Genomic DNA, 17,669 nt, shown 5'->3' on the forward strand with positions numbered 1-17,669 from the left:
GAGACATCATTATTGAGAAGCTGAGCTGCAGACAATTTTATATCACTGAACAGGAAGAAGGTATATTTCTGAAGAAAAGTGTTCTGTGTTATATAGTACAGGCTGTTTGTGGGTCAAGGATAGAGAGCAGCAGCAGAATGATCAATCTCAAGACTGACTGCATAACACAGTTTGTTTCTCAAACTGTCTTCTTTTAGAGAGCAAATGTTTTGAATCACTGTGAAATAAGAGTTTCATCTCACAAAGGCTCTTCCATAGTAGTAACTCAAATGTAGTGGAAAATTTTTATAAACAATATTGCTGGTGCTATCTCCAGTAATTGTTGTGGATATGCACGCAGCTACTCCTTTTCAGTTATCTCCAGTGACCAGCCACAGATTCTTGAGGACATGTCAAACTGCTCTACATCTCAGTGCCTCTGAGGCTGCAGCCTTGGTTGGTCTTCCTGTGGTTGGGTAGGAGCCTGGTGTCCCTATCCTCAGACTCGTTGTTATTGTGTCTTCTGGGATGTGATAATTTAGGTGGGTTAACCTGTAGGTTGTATTGGTGAGGGTGACAGGAACTTCAGGCTTACTGCATCATATTCTTCATCTGCCTTCAGATCTTAATGCTGTTTAAAAAAAAAAATTTAAAAAAAAAAAAAAAATCAGAGAGTAGGAGGCCAGTTCCCATTTCAGTGGTTGACTTGAACACAGCTCTGATTTCTAGGCACTTCAAGTTTATATTCGAGAAGAATAGGAGAATTTCCTACTCCTTACAGAAATCATTGGAGAAAACTGTTCTTGGACTTCACCCCAATTTCTCTCCAAACTTTGGCAAAAGAAAAAGTGACTGCTTAAAAATACCTTAGAGGGAATTTGAATTACTGCAGTGCATTGGTTTTTTGTAGTGTTAAATTGCAAGTCTTCAAGATTGGTTAAGCTTCATAGGACAAGTCAGAGTAGCAGTGTTCTTCATTCAGAAAGTGTCAAGTTGCATTAAGCACTGTGGAATCTCCTGCTATAGTGTAAGAAGCTGCTATGGTGCAAGTAATTATTTCAGTAGTGGAGAGAGCATTTCTGTAGGACTGAGCATCTCCTGTTCTTTAGTTTATCAAATATTCGTGAGTATAGGTACTTTTTAATTACAGTATTGTAAGTTTTATCATACTATGAATAATCTGTTTTCATGTAACATGAAGCTGCATTTTAATCCCCACTGTCTATGTCTTTGACAGACTACTTAAGTAAATTTTCAGGGAATTAATTTTTAATGTTTGTTTCATGTATTAACAGATATATGAAAACTTCTGTACATATTCATTTTGAGTTTACAACAAATTTTCTGAGCCTTGTTCTGTTCAGCTGTTTGCCTGCACTAAATCACGTATATATACCCAACACAGTTGTTAGGAGGTGGGGAGGTAGGCAGGAATAGACCTTAGGCTGTCTGCAATGTAGCTTTTAACTTTTCTGATACTGGTGTTCAGAGCTTGGCTGACTGCTGCCAAGTCTGCACCTGCAGTGCTGCTTGATTGAAACTCTGCATGTATTCCTCTTAGTAAGAACAAATAAAGAATATCTTCTGTTATTTACCAAACACCAGGATTACTTCAAAACCACAAGCAGCAATCCTTCTTCTATGCTAATATTCTGCCACTTTTACCTAATGCACACAGGATTCTCGGGCTTAATTCCTCAGCAGAATGCCATATTTTTTTCTATACTCTGAGGTTTGTCTTGCTATTTGGAACCCTTGCTCAAAATGCGTATCTGGTGCTTTGATTATGAATTGTCACATAAACAGTGATTGATTCAAGTAATTTACATGGAAGCATTCATGGTGTTTCTGAGCAAGGGAAAAAACACAGAAGCACATGGCACTTAATTATGTTGCTTAACAATAAATGTCAAGTTAAAGCTTTTTTTAAAAAAGATGAATGATGTACTTAAGGAAAGCAAAATTATATTTCTATGGTTTGAAATGTTTTGCACACTGTATATATTAGAACGTTGAAGGTTTTAGCACTCTTAGACATCGGTGGAGGTGCTGACAGGTTACAGATGCTACAAGGCAGGCTTTTGTAACTGCTGTCTGCTTAATGCTTGCAAAAGAAACTCCTTTAGTGTAAAGTGCTGTTAAGCTGAGCTCACTTGTATGTAAGGGCGTTTGCATGCAGGCACACTTAGAACCATAGAATATGAGGACTGGTGATCCTGGGTTGATAAATTCTTGCATATAAACAGGATTTGCATTCAAATTTGTGTTTTACATCACAGCTTGATTATACATACCATTTTAATAATGTTGAAATAATGTCAGTAAGAGACTTCAGAATGCCACTCCTATGATTATATGTTGCAATTTTAAGTTAATTAAATGTCTCTCTCTTTTTTTTTTTGTTTTATCAATATTTAGTAAAAGACTTGTATTTTTTTTCCTCATTTAATAATGTGTGCATTTCTATAATGAATAGTTACACCTTCCAAATTATATTCAGTAACGTGTTTAATAAAAGCCTGTCGTATTGCATTACTCCTGTGGGAGTGTTGGAGAAGAAACCGAACTCCAATGTTCATCACTTTCCTATTCTGCAGTAAGTGGAAGTCTGCAGAGTGAAATGTGGTGAGGTGCAGAATTCTCCAGCCTGCGTCTGAATAGATCCGTGCTGGCTACAGGATATTTTTCACTCCCAGGCAAAAACACTAGCTTAGATCTTTTTAACAATTTAAAAATATATTTTTAATAAAGAGCAGTTTTCCAGTCCAGTTTGGTATCCAACCTCCAGCAGTTGTTGTACTGATGCAATTCTAAGTTGTTTAGAGGATGATTCTGGTACATATTCAACACGTGCATTTCTAGATATATTTCTTGTTTTGGTTTTGATCTAGCATGACAAGAGCCTGTCTTGCTGCTACTGTGTAAAGCAGCAAAATGTCCTTTACACTGCTGCTATATTGGTGTACTTTCTCTTTTTTTTTTGTCAGATTTATAGGAATTATCTTCATCAAATTGTGTTCTGCTATAATTTTTTCAATCCATTAATTTGAAGAAAATAAAGAAATAAGGTGATTTCAGTGCCATAAACTACTAAAGCGTTATAATGTAATTGGCCTGTGTGTTAAGAGTATTTTTTCTGTTGCCTAGCAATGAGATTTACCATGAGTTTCACCATGTGCTTAAAATTCCATTGTTAACATCTGTTCACAGAGGTTTATAACTTGAACAAAAATCATTACTTATAATACAATCCAGGAAATTCTTGTTACGGGGTCACTTATTAAGTAAGGTTGAGGCAGATAACTGATACATTCAAATTTCTGTACTCTTTCTCCCATTCTACAAAGAGAATTTTGAAAACAGCTTATTCACTCATCCCTGGTAAAGGTGGTAAAGGTTGTCTTTTTTGTTTTGTTGTTTTTTTTGTTTTTGTTTTTTTTTTTTTTAACTATTTTGCAATATTCTTTGAGGTGATGCTTGAAGCTGAGCTTATGTAGTAAAGAACTAGAAACTGCTCAGTATCTAAGTTTTTCTACAACCATAGCTGGTTTTGGCAGACTAGGTAAGAGAGTCAGAATAATAGTTGCATGTATTTCAGGACTGCATCTTGCTGCAAGGCAGAAGGCAAAAAATGAGTTTATTTGAAGTTTCCACGGAAGGGTTTAAGGAAGGAGAACATGATGAGTGGACTGGTAAATTTGGGCTTAACAAAGGATGCCAGGATCATGCATTATAAAGGCACAAGGGAAAAAAGTCATTTTGATGTAATCCTTTGTATGAACTAAACACTCACTACTTTATTGTTCAAAATAGCTGTGATTATTGTGAAGGCTCTATTCTTGTATACTTAAATATGCACCTTTTTATGGCAGATGTGTTCAGCTGAAGATCTTAAAGGACTTTGACTTTTCTCTTGCTGTAAGCTACTGCTGTTTTATAGCATCTGTATCAATAACCTTTCAATTTGTCACCTTTGTAATAGTTAATTTTTGATTAAGAAACATTGAAATTTAAATTTCATGCCTTCATGTGAGCACAGGTAATTTTATCTGGAAAAGGAGACATCTTCAAGCACTGCTACGTAATTAATATTGCTAATTAAAAAACAAGATAAAAATAAGTAAAAATGATACATATTTAAAATCTGGCTTCTGTATCTCATGCTTATGTTTAGGGTGTACACTTCTGCACATAAGTGAGATTTTTCCTTGGAATTATAATCTTGATATGATTATGAATGTTAATTACTTAAGAAATCTGCTCAGCACAGGTCATTTTCACTGACAAAATATTTATAGTATTATAATATAGATCAACACCAAATGTAAAAAAGAATATGCGGTGTTTGCTGTGGTTAAAAAAGTAGCATTTTCTGTTTAGCTAGAAATGGTCTTCGGCACTATTTAATGTTCCTGCAGCGTTTGTAAAGGAAACGAGGAAAGGGAGGAGGGCCTGGTATCAATTCAGAGTCCTAGTTTAGATGCCAGAAGTAAGATTTGGTAACTCACCTTACCCGTCCTCTTTTTCCAGGAAGTGCTTTGAAATCTTCTGTCTTTATCAGTCAGCCATGAACCATTCTGTTTCTTGCTGGACTGCTACATTGTATTCGTGGGCTGGATTTAGTGTCATTTGTGCTTCTCCGGCATCTTCATCTGTACAAAGACTCAGTGAACATTCCCTTGAGAAAGTCTGACACTCCAGAACAGTAACTGGCAACAGGCAAAAATGGCAATTGCTTTTGCAGTTCAGTTGACGCTAAGGAAATGTGCAAAATAAAAAAGAAGATGAAATTCTATTTTTGTTTGGCATTTTCTTATTTAGTGGAGGTCATAGACTGCATCTGTAGTTTGAATTATATACAGCATCTAATCACATTGTCTGTGTGGACAAGAAGAGTGAGGGGAGACATTTATGCATCTTCATTGTTTTTAATGTGGCTATGATTTGTAAAGCTTCCATACTGCAGAGACAAAAGACCTCATATCAGTATTGCTGGCTAGGAAGAGTATTAACCTACACTGTGTCAGAGTCAGATCGTGGGTCTCTTGAGGCTTAGCTAGCCACTGGGAAATGTTTAGGCAAAGCATAGCTTGGCTTTACATAAAATGGAGTAGTACTATTTCCTTTCCTGGGTTAGGAGGGGCTTCATTGTTCAACAGCTCCCCTGCATTGGAGCTTACAGAGAATGAGCACTGAAGTACCCAGTATTTCAAGGAGAGTTATTTAGCTCACCAGGAAGTCTGTACTGGTCAAGAACATAAATAATCACAGCAATTCTGGAATTTGAGCCTATGACCTTTCATCACTCTCATTTGATGCCCCATTAGTCTTGATTTATTCTGTGATGTCTTATGTACATTGTAGATCTGTGTATTATACCTGGTGACTTTGATTGAACAAATCATTTTTTTAATAAACAGCTATTTTTCTAGTAAATAGTAGCACATTCAGTACCATGCACCAGTTCTCCATGCATGAATAACTTCACAGAAACAACCAAAAAAGGATTGCTGAGGAGATTGTACATAATTTCAAAGAATTGATAAGTAGTAAGCAAAATTAGTCAAAAATTGATGGAAATAGTTCCTAAGCAGTATTTGTTTCACAACAAATGACACTGTCTCCGTATCATTCTTTGTGGTGTCCTTGGGTTTACCTGTTCTACATAGCATGTTTTATTTCAGTCCTTGTGTCCTTCAGAGTGCCTTAAATAAAAACCCTTCAAAACTCCAACATATATTTTATTGTTTTCTTCTAGGTTGACTGGGGTCAACTGGACTATTTGGTAATTGATATGCCACCTGGGACTGGAGATGTACAGCTGTCAATCTCGCAGAATATTCCAATTGCAGGTATGTGCATCATAAGACTGTTTCTGAGATTTGAAATTAAGTCTGGTAGCGTTAGAGAAGTCATTTTTAATAATGATGGTAAAAATTCTGTTAATTGTTTTTATAACACACTAAGTAACTATTGTGTCAGTAGTTTAGTGATGGGAAAAAGTACTGCCAGGGATTTTTAGCATGTCTATATTGATATTGTGTTGCATTCTTTTGAGCTAAGTTTCTTAAAGACTGAGAAGTCAACTATTTCAGTATTCTGGAAAGGAAGGCAGGTGTGCAGAAGACTGTTAAGGCTAATACAGAAAAGTAGTTCCTTTGTCTCTAGCTGCTACATATTAATGTTAATACAATAATATTGTTTTTCTTCATGATTGCTTTTTAATTAGAAGCTGGCAATGCTGTTAATGCACAGCATGTATTCAGTTAAACTGTGCAGCACTGTAATGCACTGATGCATTAATTTTCCTCTTGTGTTACGAATTTGAATTTTTGTAGGTGGTACGAACTTTGACAAATCAGTCTTGAGATTGCCTTCTAATCCCGTTGGTGTAAGCAGGAGTTAAAAATACTGCTTGTGAAAGGATCTGCTTAGCATCTCATGAGATCTGATAGAGTGTAATGGTCTTACCTGTCTGACATACTTCAGCAAAAGCAATTGGTTGTAACCTGTCTAATGAATATTAAGACCTTAGTGGGATGAAGGGAGTCATTTTAAAATCAGGCAAATAGTATGTTTATCTTGTAAGGTGCAGTCTTGTGTGGTAATGATAGTTACTCATATATCTACAAGCTTGAATGTCTGAAAAAGTTGCATCTAGTGCTAAAGCTATGTGATATCTCACAAGCTTCCATGACGTCAAGTTTAGAAAAACCTAAATGTTTTGACATATGAAACTCAAATGTTAATCCAGCTGCAATGCTGTTGCCCCCAAATTGTTAATTATCTCAGGGGGTTTACTCTGCTCTCTGTGGTTGTGTTGAGTGGTGAAAGGTTACAAATCAACAGAATTGTGACAAAGGATTTAATGACTTTTTCACTTAAGAAGTGTGAGTCTTCTATTGTTTTTGCTTATTTGTGACCTCAAATGTATGACAAGAAGAAAATCATGAGTCAAGCCCATTTTCTCAAAGAATCGTAGATATTGTGAGTTGGAAGGGACCCACAAACATCATTAAGACCAACTCTTGGTATTGGAACTTAGTGCACATTGCACACATAGGTCAGTACAGAATTAATGTCTCCTGTTTATCTCCATGGAAACTACAACAGCTACAAAGATCGTCACGATGACATTACTTGATAGAGCAAATTCTCAGCTACCAAAGACTATTCTTCAACAGTCACCACCTTTAGAAATGCATTTTTGCCAGCTGTGAATAAGAGCCTGCATGCCATGCTCATACAGGTCTGCACTAGAGGAGGTGACCAGCTGTTGCCAGTGCATAAATGCACCACCAACTGCCTCACTGTGCTCACATTCACTGCTTGGTCTCCATTAACATTCAGGAAGCATTGATGAGAATGTCAGTGGCTGCAATTTTTTCCTCATGAAGTAATTCAGTTCCACACCTTTTCTTCACTTCCATGTTAGATGCCATTTTGTCAGAGTGCCCCTCTACTGCCATCTCTCGTACAGCAACAAAATGTAATGGAATGCTGGTGGTAATGTTCAGCTTCTACTGCCATCCAATCAAAATTTGCCTGTGATGTCGTCAGCCAGCATAATAAAGTAGGCATTACTTTCAGAGTACTGGTAGCAGATCAGGAGGGCTTTTTACTATAAAGGTTTTTAGCAATGATGTGTAGTATAACAGTGGCACGAAGTTTTTGGTGAGGTAGAATTTCACATTAAATCTTGTATGTAAAGGCAGTAAAACTATGAAATCCAAGAGGTGTACATTATGAGTTGTTTTTAATATATGGTGTTATATTATTGATTGCTTTTCACTCACAAACAGATCAATAGATCCTTGATCTTCTTGAGATTTTATGCCATTTTTCCCCAGAATTCTGTACTGCCTTTAGAAGTGTCTCTGGTTGTGGTGCTACTGCACTGTCCTCTCTTACGGAAGAGTGGTGTTAGGACGCGCTTTAGTCCTGCATTTCCTAGATTTCTAAGTTGCGTTCAAGTATGTTTATGGAAGATCAAAGTCGTTTCTAATTGATATACTGCATCAGTAAATGGAAACCTTAATTATAGATGAATTTTTTTTTTCCTAATGGGGCTTCTCAGAAAGTAACAGATGTTTAAAAAAGATTTTTTTTGCTGATAGCAATGTTCTTATTTTTGTGTGAGTGTAACAAATTGAAGAACTAAGAGTAAATATTTATTCATTTTTTTATTCAATATTTCAGTAAGTTTTCAGTTAAATATGGTTGTCATAAGCATGTGGTTTTCGTACCTTTTCAATTTTGAGCTAAGTCGAAATAGACAAGATGTTGAATTAAGATAAAGGAAACTACTTAAAACCAAGAACAAGCAGTACAGATTCTCTTTACGTGCCATAAGGGAGAATAATTCCTTTCCCATGCCTCTTCAAACTATGAACTATAGGGTGTTTTTTAAATTTTTAAGACTGATTTCAGTCTTTCAGTTTGGTTGGTGTAGTACAGCGTGTTAGCTGAGGTCAACTCTTTTACATTCAACTAGTGTGAAAATAAGTCTATTGTTTTTGAATAACACAGGCATCGCAGACAGTGATTAAGATTTATAAATCCACGTGTTCTAACATGGATTACAATTTAGCAATTTATATAGAATTTCCCCTGCTGTCTGTTGTGGGTATTTTTCATTCTTTTTGGAAGTGCTTCTTTTTTTGTATTACAAATTTGACTGTACTTTTTTTCTTTTTTACTCTGGTTAATTGGTTGCTGCAGATTCAAGGCTCCATGGCCTTGTTTAGCATACCTTTATTTCCTTCAGCATTTTTGCTTTCAAGGGTTCAGAAGATAGTGTCACAAATCTCAATGCTGATGTCTTTAGAGCAGCTTACAGGATTCTGCTTTTTTTTTTTTTTTTTTTTTTTAATGAGCTCTATCTTCATTTGCAATTCATGTTTCCAAACAATGTGCTCTCTTTGTTTTGTTTATTTTTTAGTTTTACAGAAAGTAGTTGTTGTGCTGTTCTGTTTCCGCTTCAGTTTTCTTGTTCTTTGTTATTCCTTTGAGAATACTTGGACAGTCATGGTATTAGCAGGATAATTTTTCTTTCCTCAGAGACAGTGTATATATCCTAGTTAAGTACATTCAGAAGTGCATTATCTAGTTTGCATGAAAGTTGTACTTTGATTTGCATGCATGCATATGTGAGATACAGTATTTGCATTATGTTTTCATTACTTGTCTGTGGCTTCCTAGGAACAGTGCAGGAAAAAAAAATATTTTCTCTAAATAAATTTACAGAACCTGCATGAATTTTTTTGCCAGTTACTTGACCAAGTTTTTCTGTGGGTGTGATAAAGAGCAATGGCAGAGGGGAGGGTTGTTCAGATGTGACATGTAAATCTGTAGCATTGCAACACTGGTCAATAAGAGATGAACCTATGGGATGTGTGATAGGGTACTGTGTCTTAATGTTAGAATAACTTTTCATCCTGCGTCACAACTCCTGATATTTTCTTTGCAGAAAGGTTAGAGGCATACATAGTACAACAAAATATATATTTTAATTCTGATCATCGTTAAAGAGAATATCAGCCTCATGCAATTTCAGTTGAAATGGCAGCTTTGTGTGTGTGCAGTTATTCTTTAAAATGACAACCAAGGTAACTATTGTGATTATTTTTTTTGTTTTATTATTCTTAGTCACCTTACAAGCAGTTATTTAGCATACTGTTCATTAATCACCTGTAGCTTTTCTCATGCTTGCATTCAATAAACTAGCAGATAAGAAATGATTACTTAGAAACATGGAAGATGTTTTTGTTTCACTCTGGCTTCTTTCTTCATATGCTAGTCTGTTTTCCACATAGAAATCCTAGATCAGCTTGGACAGAAAGGTTTTGTTTGTGACCTGTTGCTGCTTAATGCATGGGTAGGAGAATGTACCTGTTGTTAAAGGGTTCCTGTGCCCTGTTAACACAAGCACTTCTTCCTCCTTCAGAAGCTGAATTGTGGAGGCTGTTAACTGTGTTAGTCTGCGTGTTGACCGTTCTTTATTAATGTTAAAGTGAAGTTAGTGTTAGTCAAATGTGGCAGCTTGACAGCTTTAGAGATGACACTGTCTCAGTTGACATCTGGCTCTGGGTTAATATTGGAATTGTCATTTCATTTGCTAAACTTTGTCATATGACTGTTTTTTTTTCTATGGACCTCAAGGTGCCATGGCAGTGAAAGCCATTAGAAATATACAGCTGGTCAGTAGGAAGGGGGCTGAGGCAAACCAAGAATTTCACATCTTGCTGAACAGTCTTTTACTTGATACATTGGTGAATTTATACAGGAGACCTAATGGTAAAAGGCATTGTTTTATTTCAGTGCATTAATTTTGCAATCTTTCAAAAGTAACATTTTTTCTCCACACAAAGCATATGTTATTATAACAAGCTTATTATTAAAAGCTTTAAAAAGGCTGCTGTTGAAAGTTAGAGATTATTAGTTGAGATAAGCAATGTGAATACTATTTTGTTTTGTTTCAAGTTCCATAAAAAAGAAGCATTGTCATTGCTAGCCGTATAGGGAATGGCATCCATCACCTTTTACATTTTAAACCTATACAGCACACAGATCCCACCATTTTTTTTTTTTGTTGTTGCTTTATCCTGCAAATTGTGTAGTTTTCCTAAATGACTGCAGTTTTTCACCAATACACAGATCTTAATCAACTCCTGAATGTTGTCTTTGGATATTTACTGAATGTTTACCAAAGGAATTTTGTGTCAAAAAGGAGTTATTAGAAAATTGTGATAAATAGGATTTTTGACTGACTTAAAAACAAAAGAAAAGCATATTTTTACTAATTAAACTTTAAAAGTCATAGCAATATTTTTTTTTGTTGTTCAAAAGTGTAAATTGAGGAAGGAATGGTAGAGGTATATTACCAACTTGAATGCCAATTGTTTTCAGTAATTCTGAAAGCATATTATTAACTGTTATGTGCCAAACTGCTGAACCAAAATATTCATATTTATTGCAGTACCACGCAGACCAGAGGTGCAGCCTTGTAGACAACTTGTAGACTGTTACAGCAGTGCGTGCCTCTGTGGTGGTTTCACAGTGACAGCCAACTGAACTCACTGCATCACCCCCCCAACCCCCATTACTCCCCCCTAAAGGAACAGAGGGAGAAAATACCATGGAAAAAGGCTCAAGGGTGGAGAGTATGCAGAGGTTGCTCACCAATTATTGTCATGGGCAAAACATACTCAACACTGGGAGGGAGATAGAATTATTGCCTATTGCTAACAGACCAGAACAGTGAAAAACAAAAAGCATGCTAAAATCACTTTCCTCTGTAATCCATCCTCTCCCACCTCCTTCTCCTAGTGGTACACAGTAAAAGAGGAGTAGGTAGGTTGTGTAGTAGGTAGTAGTGGTAGGGGGCTGTGATTAATCCATAATTCTTCATCTCTGCTGTTTCTTCATGGTCTTTCTGCCCCTGCTTCAGCTTAATGTGCCTCCTATGGGATCATGCCCCTGAACTGATCCTGCTTAGGTTTCCCACAGGCTGCAGTTTTTCAAGTACTGCTCCAGCATGGCTCTGTACCGTGGGGCCCATCCTTCAGGAGTGGACTGCTGCAGCACAGGTCCATGTGGGCAGCAGCTCCCCCAGTCCTCCGCTGCAGACTCCTTTGTATGGGCTGCAGCTCCAGCCTGGAACTGCTCCTGCAGGTGCTCTTCATGGGCTATACTTCCTCCACACCATCTACTGTGATACCGTGGGCTCCTCTATGGCTGCACGTGGAAATCTGCATGGTGCCCATGGGCTGCAGGTGGACAACCTGTTCCTCCATGGGCCTCTCCTGTGCAGGAAGGAACTTCTGCTCTCTGTCTGGAGCGCCTCCTGCCCTCCTTCTGAGCTGACCTTGGTGGCTGCAGGGTGGTTTTTGTCACGTTTTCTCACCCACAGTAGTTTCTCCCTTTCTCAAATCTGCTGTGCCAGAGGCACACACAGTGTTGCTCATTGCTCAGCTCTGTCAGTGGCAAGTCCCCTTGGGAGCAGCTGGAGCTGGCTCTGGTCTGACATGGGGCACTGCTGGACTCTGCTCACAGAGGTGCCCCTGCAAATCGTTTAGCATCAAAACATTGCCATGTAAACCCCATGCAGACAGGACTGGATCTGCCTTACTATGTAATAATGTACAAGAACAGGAAGTTCCAGTTAATAAACAGAGCGTCTGTTCAGAAAGAAGCATTAGAAAGGGGGCGGGGGGAGGTGGGGGAGGAAAGATTTTTCAAATAATTTTAAAAAGAAAACAATGTTAATGATCTTTAAAAAAAAAAAAAAAAAGTTATTGGTGGTATTAGCAGAAAAAAGAGTTGTGGGGGAAAAGGAGCCATCTTATATTAATAAAAAATGCAATCTGAGCAGGTATGACACCATTTTCCTCTCTTTCCTGAAGAGAGATGATCAAAAAAAAACCCCAACCAGTGCAGCCATGCAAGTTGTGTGTAGCAGATACTTTGATGGGAGGTGTATCTGTATTCTGTCACTGCTCTTTGTGCAAGTGTCTATTTGCCCCTTGTTGAAAATCTTTCTTTGATGCAAATCATAGTTGCAAGGCATCTGATCTTCTTTCCTTTTAATCTAACAATGATGCACAATGTTTTTCTCAATTTTTGAGCTTTCTTTCCTCTTTTATGTAGGAAGTGCATTGTTCATTTCTATGGTAAATTTTTGAAGATTCTTTGTGGAAGTCATCTTGATTTTTGATAATGGTAAATTTTACTTCATCTGTTTTTGAATGGCAAATATTTTTAGTATCACATTTTAATACTTTTTTCAGGTGACCTTGGAGATTTAGTCTTTCTTTCATGCTATATTCGGAAATTTTAAATAACTGCAGGAAAGCAAAAAGGCATAAATTTTGGATGGATTAAAAGAGAACAGCAAGAAAACCTTCAATCACAACATTGGCTCTTTATGGATTGATGGTTGTATTCATATAACTGTAGGTTGTACAATAAAGTAGTTTGTTACTGTTGTAAAAAAAATTGTAGTTGACAGATGTAAGCTGGAAGTGGGACGCAGCCAGGATCCAGCCTTCAGGACAGTCCTGAGCTGAGTTATGAGTCTCAAGGATCCCTTAAAGGAAAGTCATGCTAATGTTTTTTTCATGTTCCTAGTTGCAATGAGAATGTTGCATGCAGAAGCTGAAGGAACTCCTTTACACAGTTCACCCAAGGAGATGGGCATGTTTTCAGTGTTAGTACAACTTTAAGCATTACCAGATGAAATCTTAGCAAAAACTAGTCTTTGTTCTTGCAATAGCTTGTTCTGCATCTTCAAGTGTAAACTGTGTGCTATAATTGTAGGCATATTTTATCAATGAAATAACAAGAAGTTCAACAGAAAGCAAGAGAGTCTGTGAAGATCTGCAGTAGAGATGATTCAAGTTCATTAGGCTATTTATAACTTGTAAGTCTTGCCTGGATGTTTAAAATTGACGCAGTGGAAGATGTACCAAAAGCTACAAAAAATAAATGAGTGTTGCAGTCAGATCAGGCTGTGGCAGCTATGTGGATGTGCGTCTGCAAGAGTGTTTGGTGCCTGTGTATCAACAGGCGTGATTGTTAGAGAGATGAGTATAACTTTCTGTATTTTTTCTCTCAGAACTCTGTCAGTCTTCCTGGACTCTTACTTCTCACTCCACAGGTTTTCTAGTTGATGTTATTTACTAAGCTAGTATAAAATTAGGGTGATATCATCTAGACATTAATCTAGTGTTGGTGGGGGGAGTCATAGCCTGGTTATGAGTTCTGCATTTGTAAATACTGGAGGGGGGCAGGGGAACAACACAAGGAATCTATTTTAGAGTGGTTCTTCTCATCCTAAGGTGGATCTTATAAACTTAGCTGTTTTTTAGACTTGCCTGGCTTTTTTTCCACTTCCTTGAAAGAAAGCCCATGGGGTTTGCTTAGGTTCAAATAGACTATATCAAAGGGTTGATGAGATACCACTTTGTGCCTTGTAATCCAAGGTGTCTAATGCAAACCTTAATGACATGCTGAATAGAGGTAATGTTTTCTATATCCATAACTTTAAAGCTTTGTCAGTATTCCTAATTTCCTAAGCACCAGTCCACCAGTGAGGTGAGTACCAGTGTTGTATGAGCACACGTTTCTTTTACTGGGAGTAAGCACCTGGGGTTTAAGGAAAAAGGCAAACATCAGTCTTCTAGACCCACTGTTCATTCCGTCTCCCTATTATGCATGCTAAGTATTCAAAATAGAGTTAGCATAGTTTTTATTAATGCCAAGTGCATCAGCTTTTTGCCAGCTGAAATATGATGAAGTTACAAAAATAAATGAAATGCATGAATAAGTAGATATGTCAGTTAAACGTAAATGTGTTTAAGGTAGATATCCTCAGTATGCTTAAGGCATAGAAATTATTCTCCATGCAGCTGCTAACACAGAATTTGTGGTATGTTTTAATGTGAAATGTGATAACATTATAGTTTCTGCAACCTCTCTGTTCAATTTGTCAGCCTTCATTTGCCTCCTTCAGTCAAGCTTGTGTAAACATTGCACGTATTGCTTCAAGAGACCTAGTGTGTGTGTGAATTCAGTCATATTTCATTACTTTGTTGATCAAAATAACTCTTGACTGTTTGATATTCCTATTAAACATGTAGAACAGAAACAGCAAGGGAAGTTGTGTTCTTTCTTGCTCATCATTTGAATTGCTTTCCAAATTAAACATGCAAATTTATTCAGTGAAGGGGAGCACCAAGGAAAATCTCTCTGCTATATTCTGCTGCTGGTGGAGGAAATAATGCTGCTAAGTACTTAAATTCTTGAACTTCAGGTTGAGTTTGTTCGTCTAGCAGTTGTACCAAGGAGAGAAAGTATGATTAAAGTGTGTTGGTGTAAGTCAGTACAAGCTGGTTGTGCTGTTTTAGTCTGTATGTGAAACACAGATTTCTGACCATGAAGTTTCTGGATCTTCTCCCTAATCAGTAATTACACTTTGAGTTTTGGGTGGGTTATCCATGGATTTAGATATCAATATTAGGAGTGGAGTGGAGGCCTTTGAAGTCCCTTCCAGTCTTTCTTTTTTTTTTTTTTTTTTTTTTTTTACTGAGTTTCAGTTGATTGCAAAGAAGTAATCACTCACCAAGCAGGTATTTCATAAATAGTTCAAAAGGCTCATCAAATTCTACAAGTCAGTAAATCTTTGGTGGCTGCAATATAAACTTTTTAAACTTGTATCATGTTTACAGTTTATTTTAAGAATTTAATCATTACTAAATTATATATGAATGGAGTCTAGGGTAGAAGCTGCTAAAGAACTGAAGTGTGCTTCCACTTTCCTAAATTAGCATGTTCAAAATTGAGTCAGGATTACCTCTAATAACAAGAAGTAAATGAAATCAGTAACTTACTGTGGAAGTTATTTTTGTTAGAATTATTTTGCTAGAATTTAGGTTAGAATTGGTGAGTAGCGCTTCCTTGAGACCACCTTTAATTTACATTTTATTTCAAGAAATTTAAATTGGGAGATGTCCTTTATCTTCCATGTTATTGTGAAGTAAATCACTTAGTGATGGTTCTATTAAGTAGTTGGAGCCTCAGGAAAGTGCATTGGAGCCAGAGGACAAATCCTAATGAAAGTACAGTAATTCAAAGTAACCTTCTTTAAACTGCTTATGGAAGTGTCACATTGTTGAGCAACCTTACCAGTCTGATTAGTGAATGCTGTTCTCTGCTTGCTTAAGCCACTGGCAGATAGTCTTAGTGAGGCTTTGTACTGCTGCTGTTACGGTTACCTCAGTGGCTATCAGAGGAAGCACTATGATGTTGCCTCTTTTTCAAAGATGTTCTGTCCTCAGTGTCAATGGGAGAATTATTTCAGATTTCTTTATTCTCATAAAGTGGAGTAACAACTTTAAAAAAAAAAAAAAAAAAAAAGAGTGTTTTTTCTATATATCCATAATCCTTTTCAGAGTGAAAAGGAAAATAGAAGAGACCTATATAGTGTCAGCACAAGCAGATTCTTCATTGTGTAGACTTTCATTCTATGGAAAAAAAAAGTGCAGGCTGTCTACAAGCCTAGTTTTAACTCATGTATCTCAGAAGTCTGCTCTTTTTTTAAAGGGAATTGGTATTCATGACAGCCTAAAGTCTGTGAAATGCCAATGGATCATTTCATCTTATTAGTTTCTCCCTTTATGTGAGGTTCTCTAGCAAGAGAATTTGTCAATAAAAAACACCTTTCACGTGGACTGCCTGTGGTTATAGTGGATGTTTTCATTGTTCATAACCTCTGTACTTCATGCCGTTCATTTGAGTTGTTAAAAAATATTGGACCAGAAAATGGGGAATTAAGTTTTGCTGACTGCCTGTTAACTGCTACATGGAGATCCAGGGAATGCTGAACATTTTTGTCTACAAAAAAGTAGACAAAAGTTTGTTGTGTGGGATAGCTAACATGCATGTATAGACATTCAACAGAAAATTCTAGTTTCCTGGTTTTGTCTGAGAAGACAGCTATAAGAAGCTTTTTGTCTAAGTATTCAAAGATCTTCATTTTTACTATTATTTTTTAACAACAAAAAAATCATTTAAAAGATTCAGGGCTGTTAAGTCTGAGCTACTAGATTGTATACTACATTTCAGTTAGGGTGTATTCATTTTGTGGAATTAACTCTGTATTTCAGTGTTGGCAATAAAATGTAAAATACCCCTCATTGAAAAGACCAGTTTAAGTGTGGATGTAGCGGAAAGGATTCCATGTTATTCTTTGCCGTATCACTGGAAACAGGTCAGCTTAGGAAAAACAGCAAATTATTTGCATTCCAGAGTTTTAGAGAACAATAGGAAATTGTTTGCTTAATGTGTTACATACGCTGTTCAGTTTTTGGACTTAAGTCTAATATTATGTAAGGCAGAGAGAGGCAGCTTTTCAGGAGTGAAACACCAGATTGTATTTTCCTTTTTAACTAGAGGTTAAGCATACTGGTCGAAAACATTCACATGTGCTGTTAGGCAATGTTTGGAAATGTCTGACTGTCATGCAGGAGAGATGCCGTCAGTCAGCACATGGATTGCATGGAGCCATCTGAGGGTTTCCTATCCCAGTGCTTTGCGGACTGGGAGGGCTCTTAAGATGCTAGGGCTCCTGCTGTGAAGTCCCGTGCATCTATGGTGCTGTACCTCTGAAAAGCTACTCACATCCATTCTGTCATCTGTTCGTGGTCACGTGGCAGCTAGATCAGTTTTCTCATTTACGTAGTAAAGTAGTTTCCACATAGAAAAATATAGGGTGAAAAAGTCTGAAGTTATTTTTTATTACTCTGCATCATATCTCATGCAGTTTTGGTCACTGCATTGTAAAGAAACAGGATAATTTTCTTTCTTAAACGGGGGGGAAGGGGGGAGAAAGCACCAAAAAACTGTTAAACTGTCAAGATACTTAGCAGTTATGAATCATAATTTAAACTAATGATATTTCATATTTCTTTTCTCAGGAGCTGTAATCGTCTCTACTCCACAAGATGTGGCTTTGTTGGATGCACGCAAAGGAACTGAAATGTTTAGAAAAGTCCATGTACCTGTAAGCATCTACATTAAAAATACCAGTAGATTCAAAAAAATAATAACTCCAAAAATCTGAAAATTTTCTGTATTTGTGGTAGATGAACAATCCACTTGGATCACTTGAATGTCAAAAATTCTTGTTTGAA

General features: G+C 36.9%; 1 protein-coding gene across 2 annotated transcripts in view; it reads left to right on the plus strand.

Moving 5' to 3' along the window:
• NUBPL (NUBP iron-sulfur cluster assembly factor, mitochondrial) overlaps window positions 1–17,669 on the plus strand; it is an 80,178-nt gene that overhangs the window by 41,722 nt on the left and 20,787 nt on the right. For both annotated transcript variants that reach the window (XM_048948133.1, XM_048948134.1), the window contains exons 7-8: window positions 5,738–5,831; window positions 17,454–17,539. In XM_048948133.1, coding sequence (XP_048804090.1) covers window positions 5,738–5,831; window positions 17,454–17,539 — 180 coding nt within the window. The remainder of the gene's footprint in view (window positions 1–5,737; window positions 5,832–17,453; window positions 17,540–17,669) is intronic.

This window comes from Lagopus muta, chromosome 6 (genome assembly GCF_023343835.1).
Source record: "Lagopus muta isolate bLagMut1 chromosome 6, bLagMut1 primary, whole genome shotgun sequence".
NCBI lineage: Eukaryota > Metazoa > Chordata > Aves > Galliformes > Phasianidae > Lagopus > Lagopus muta.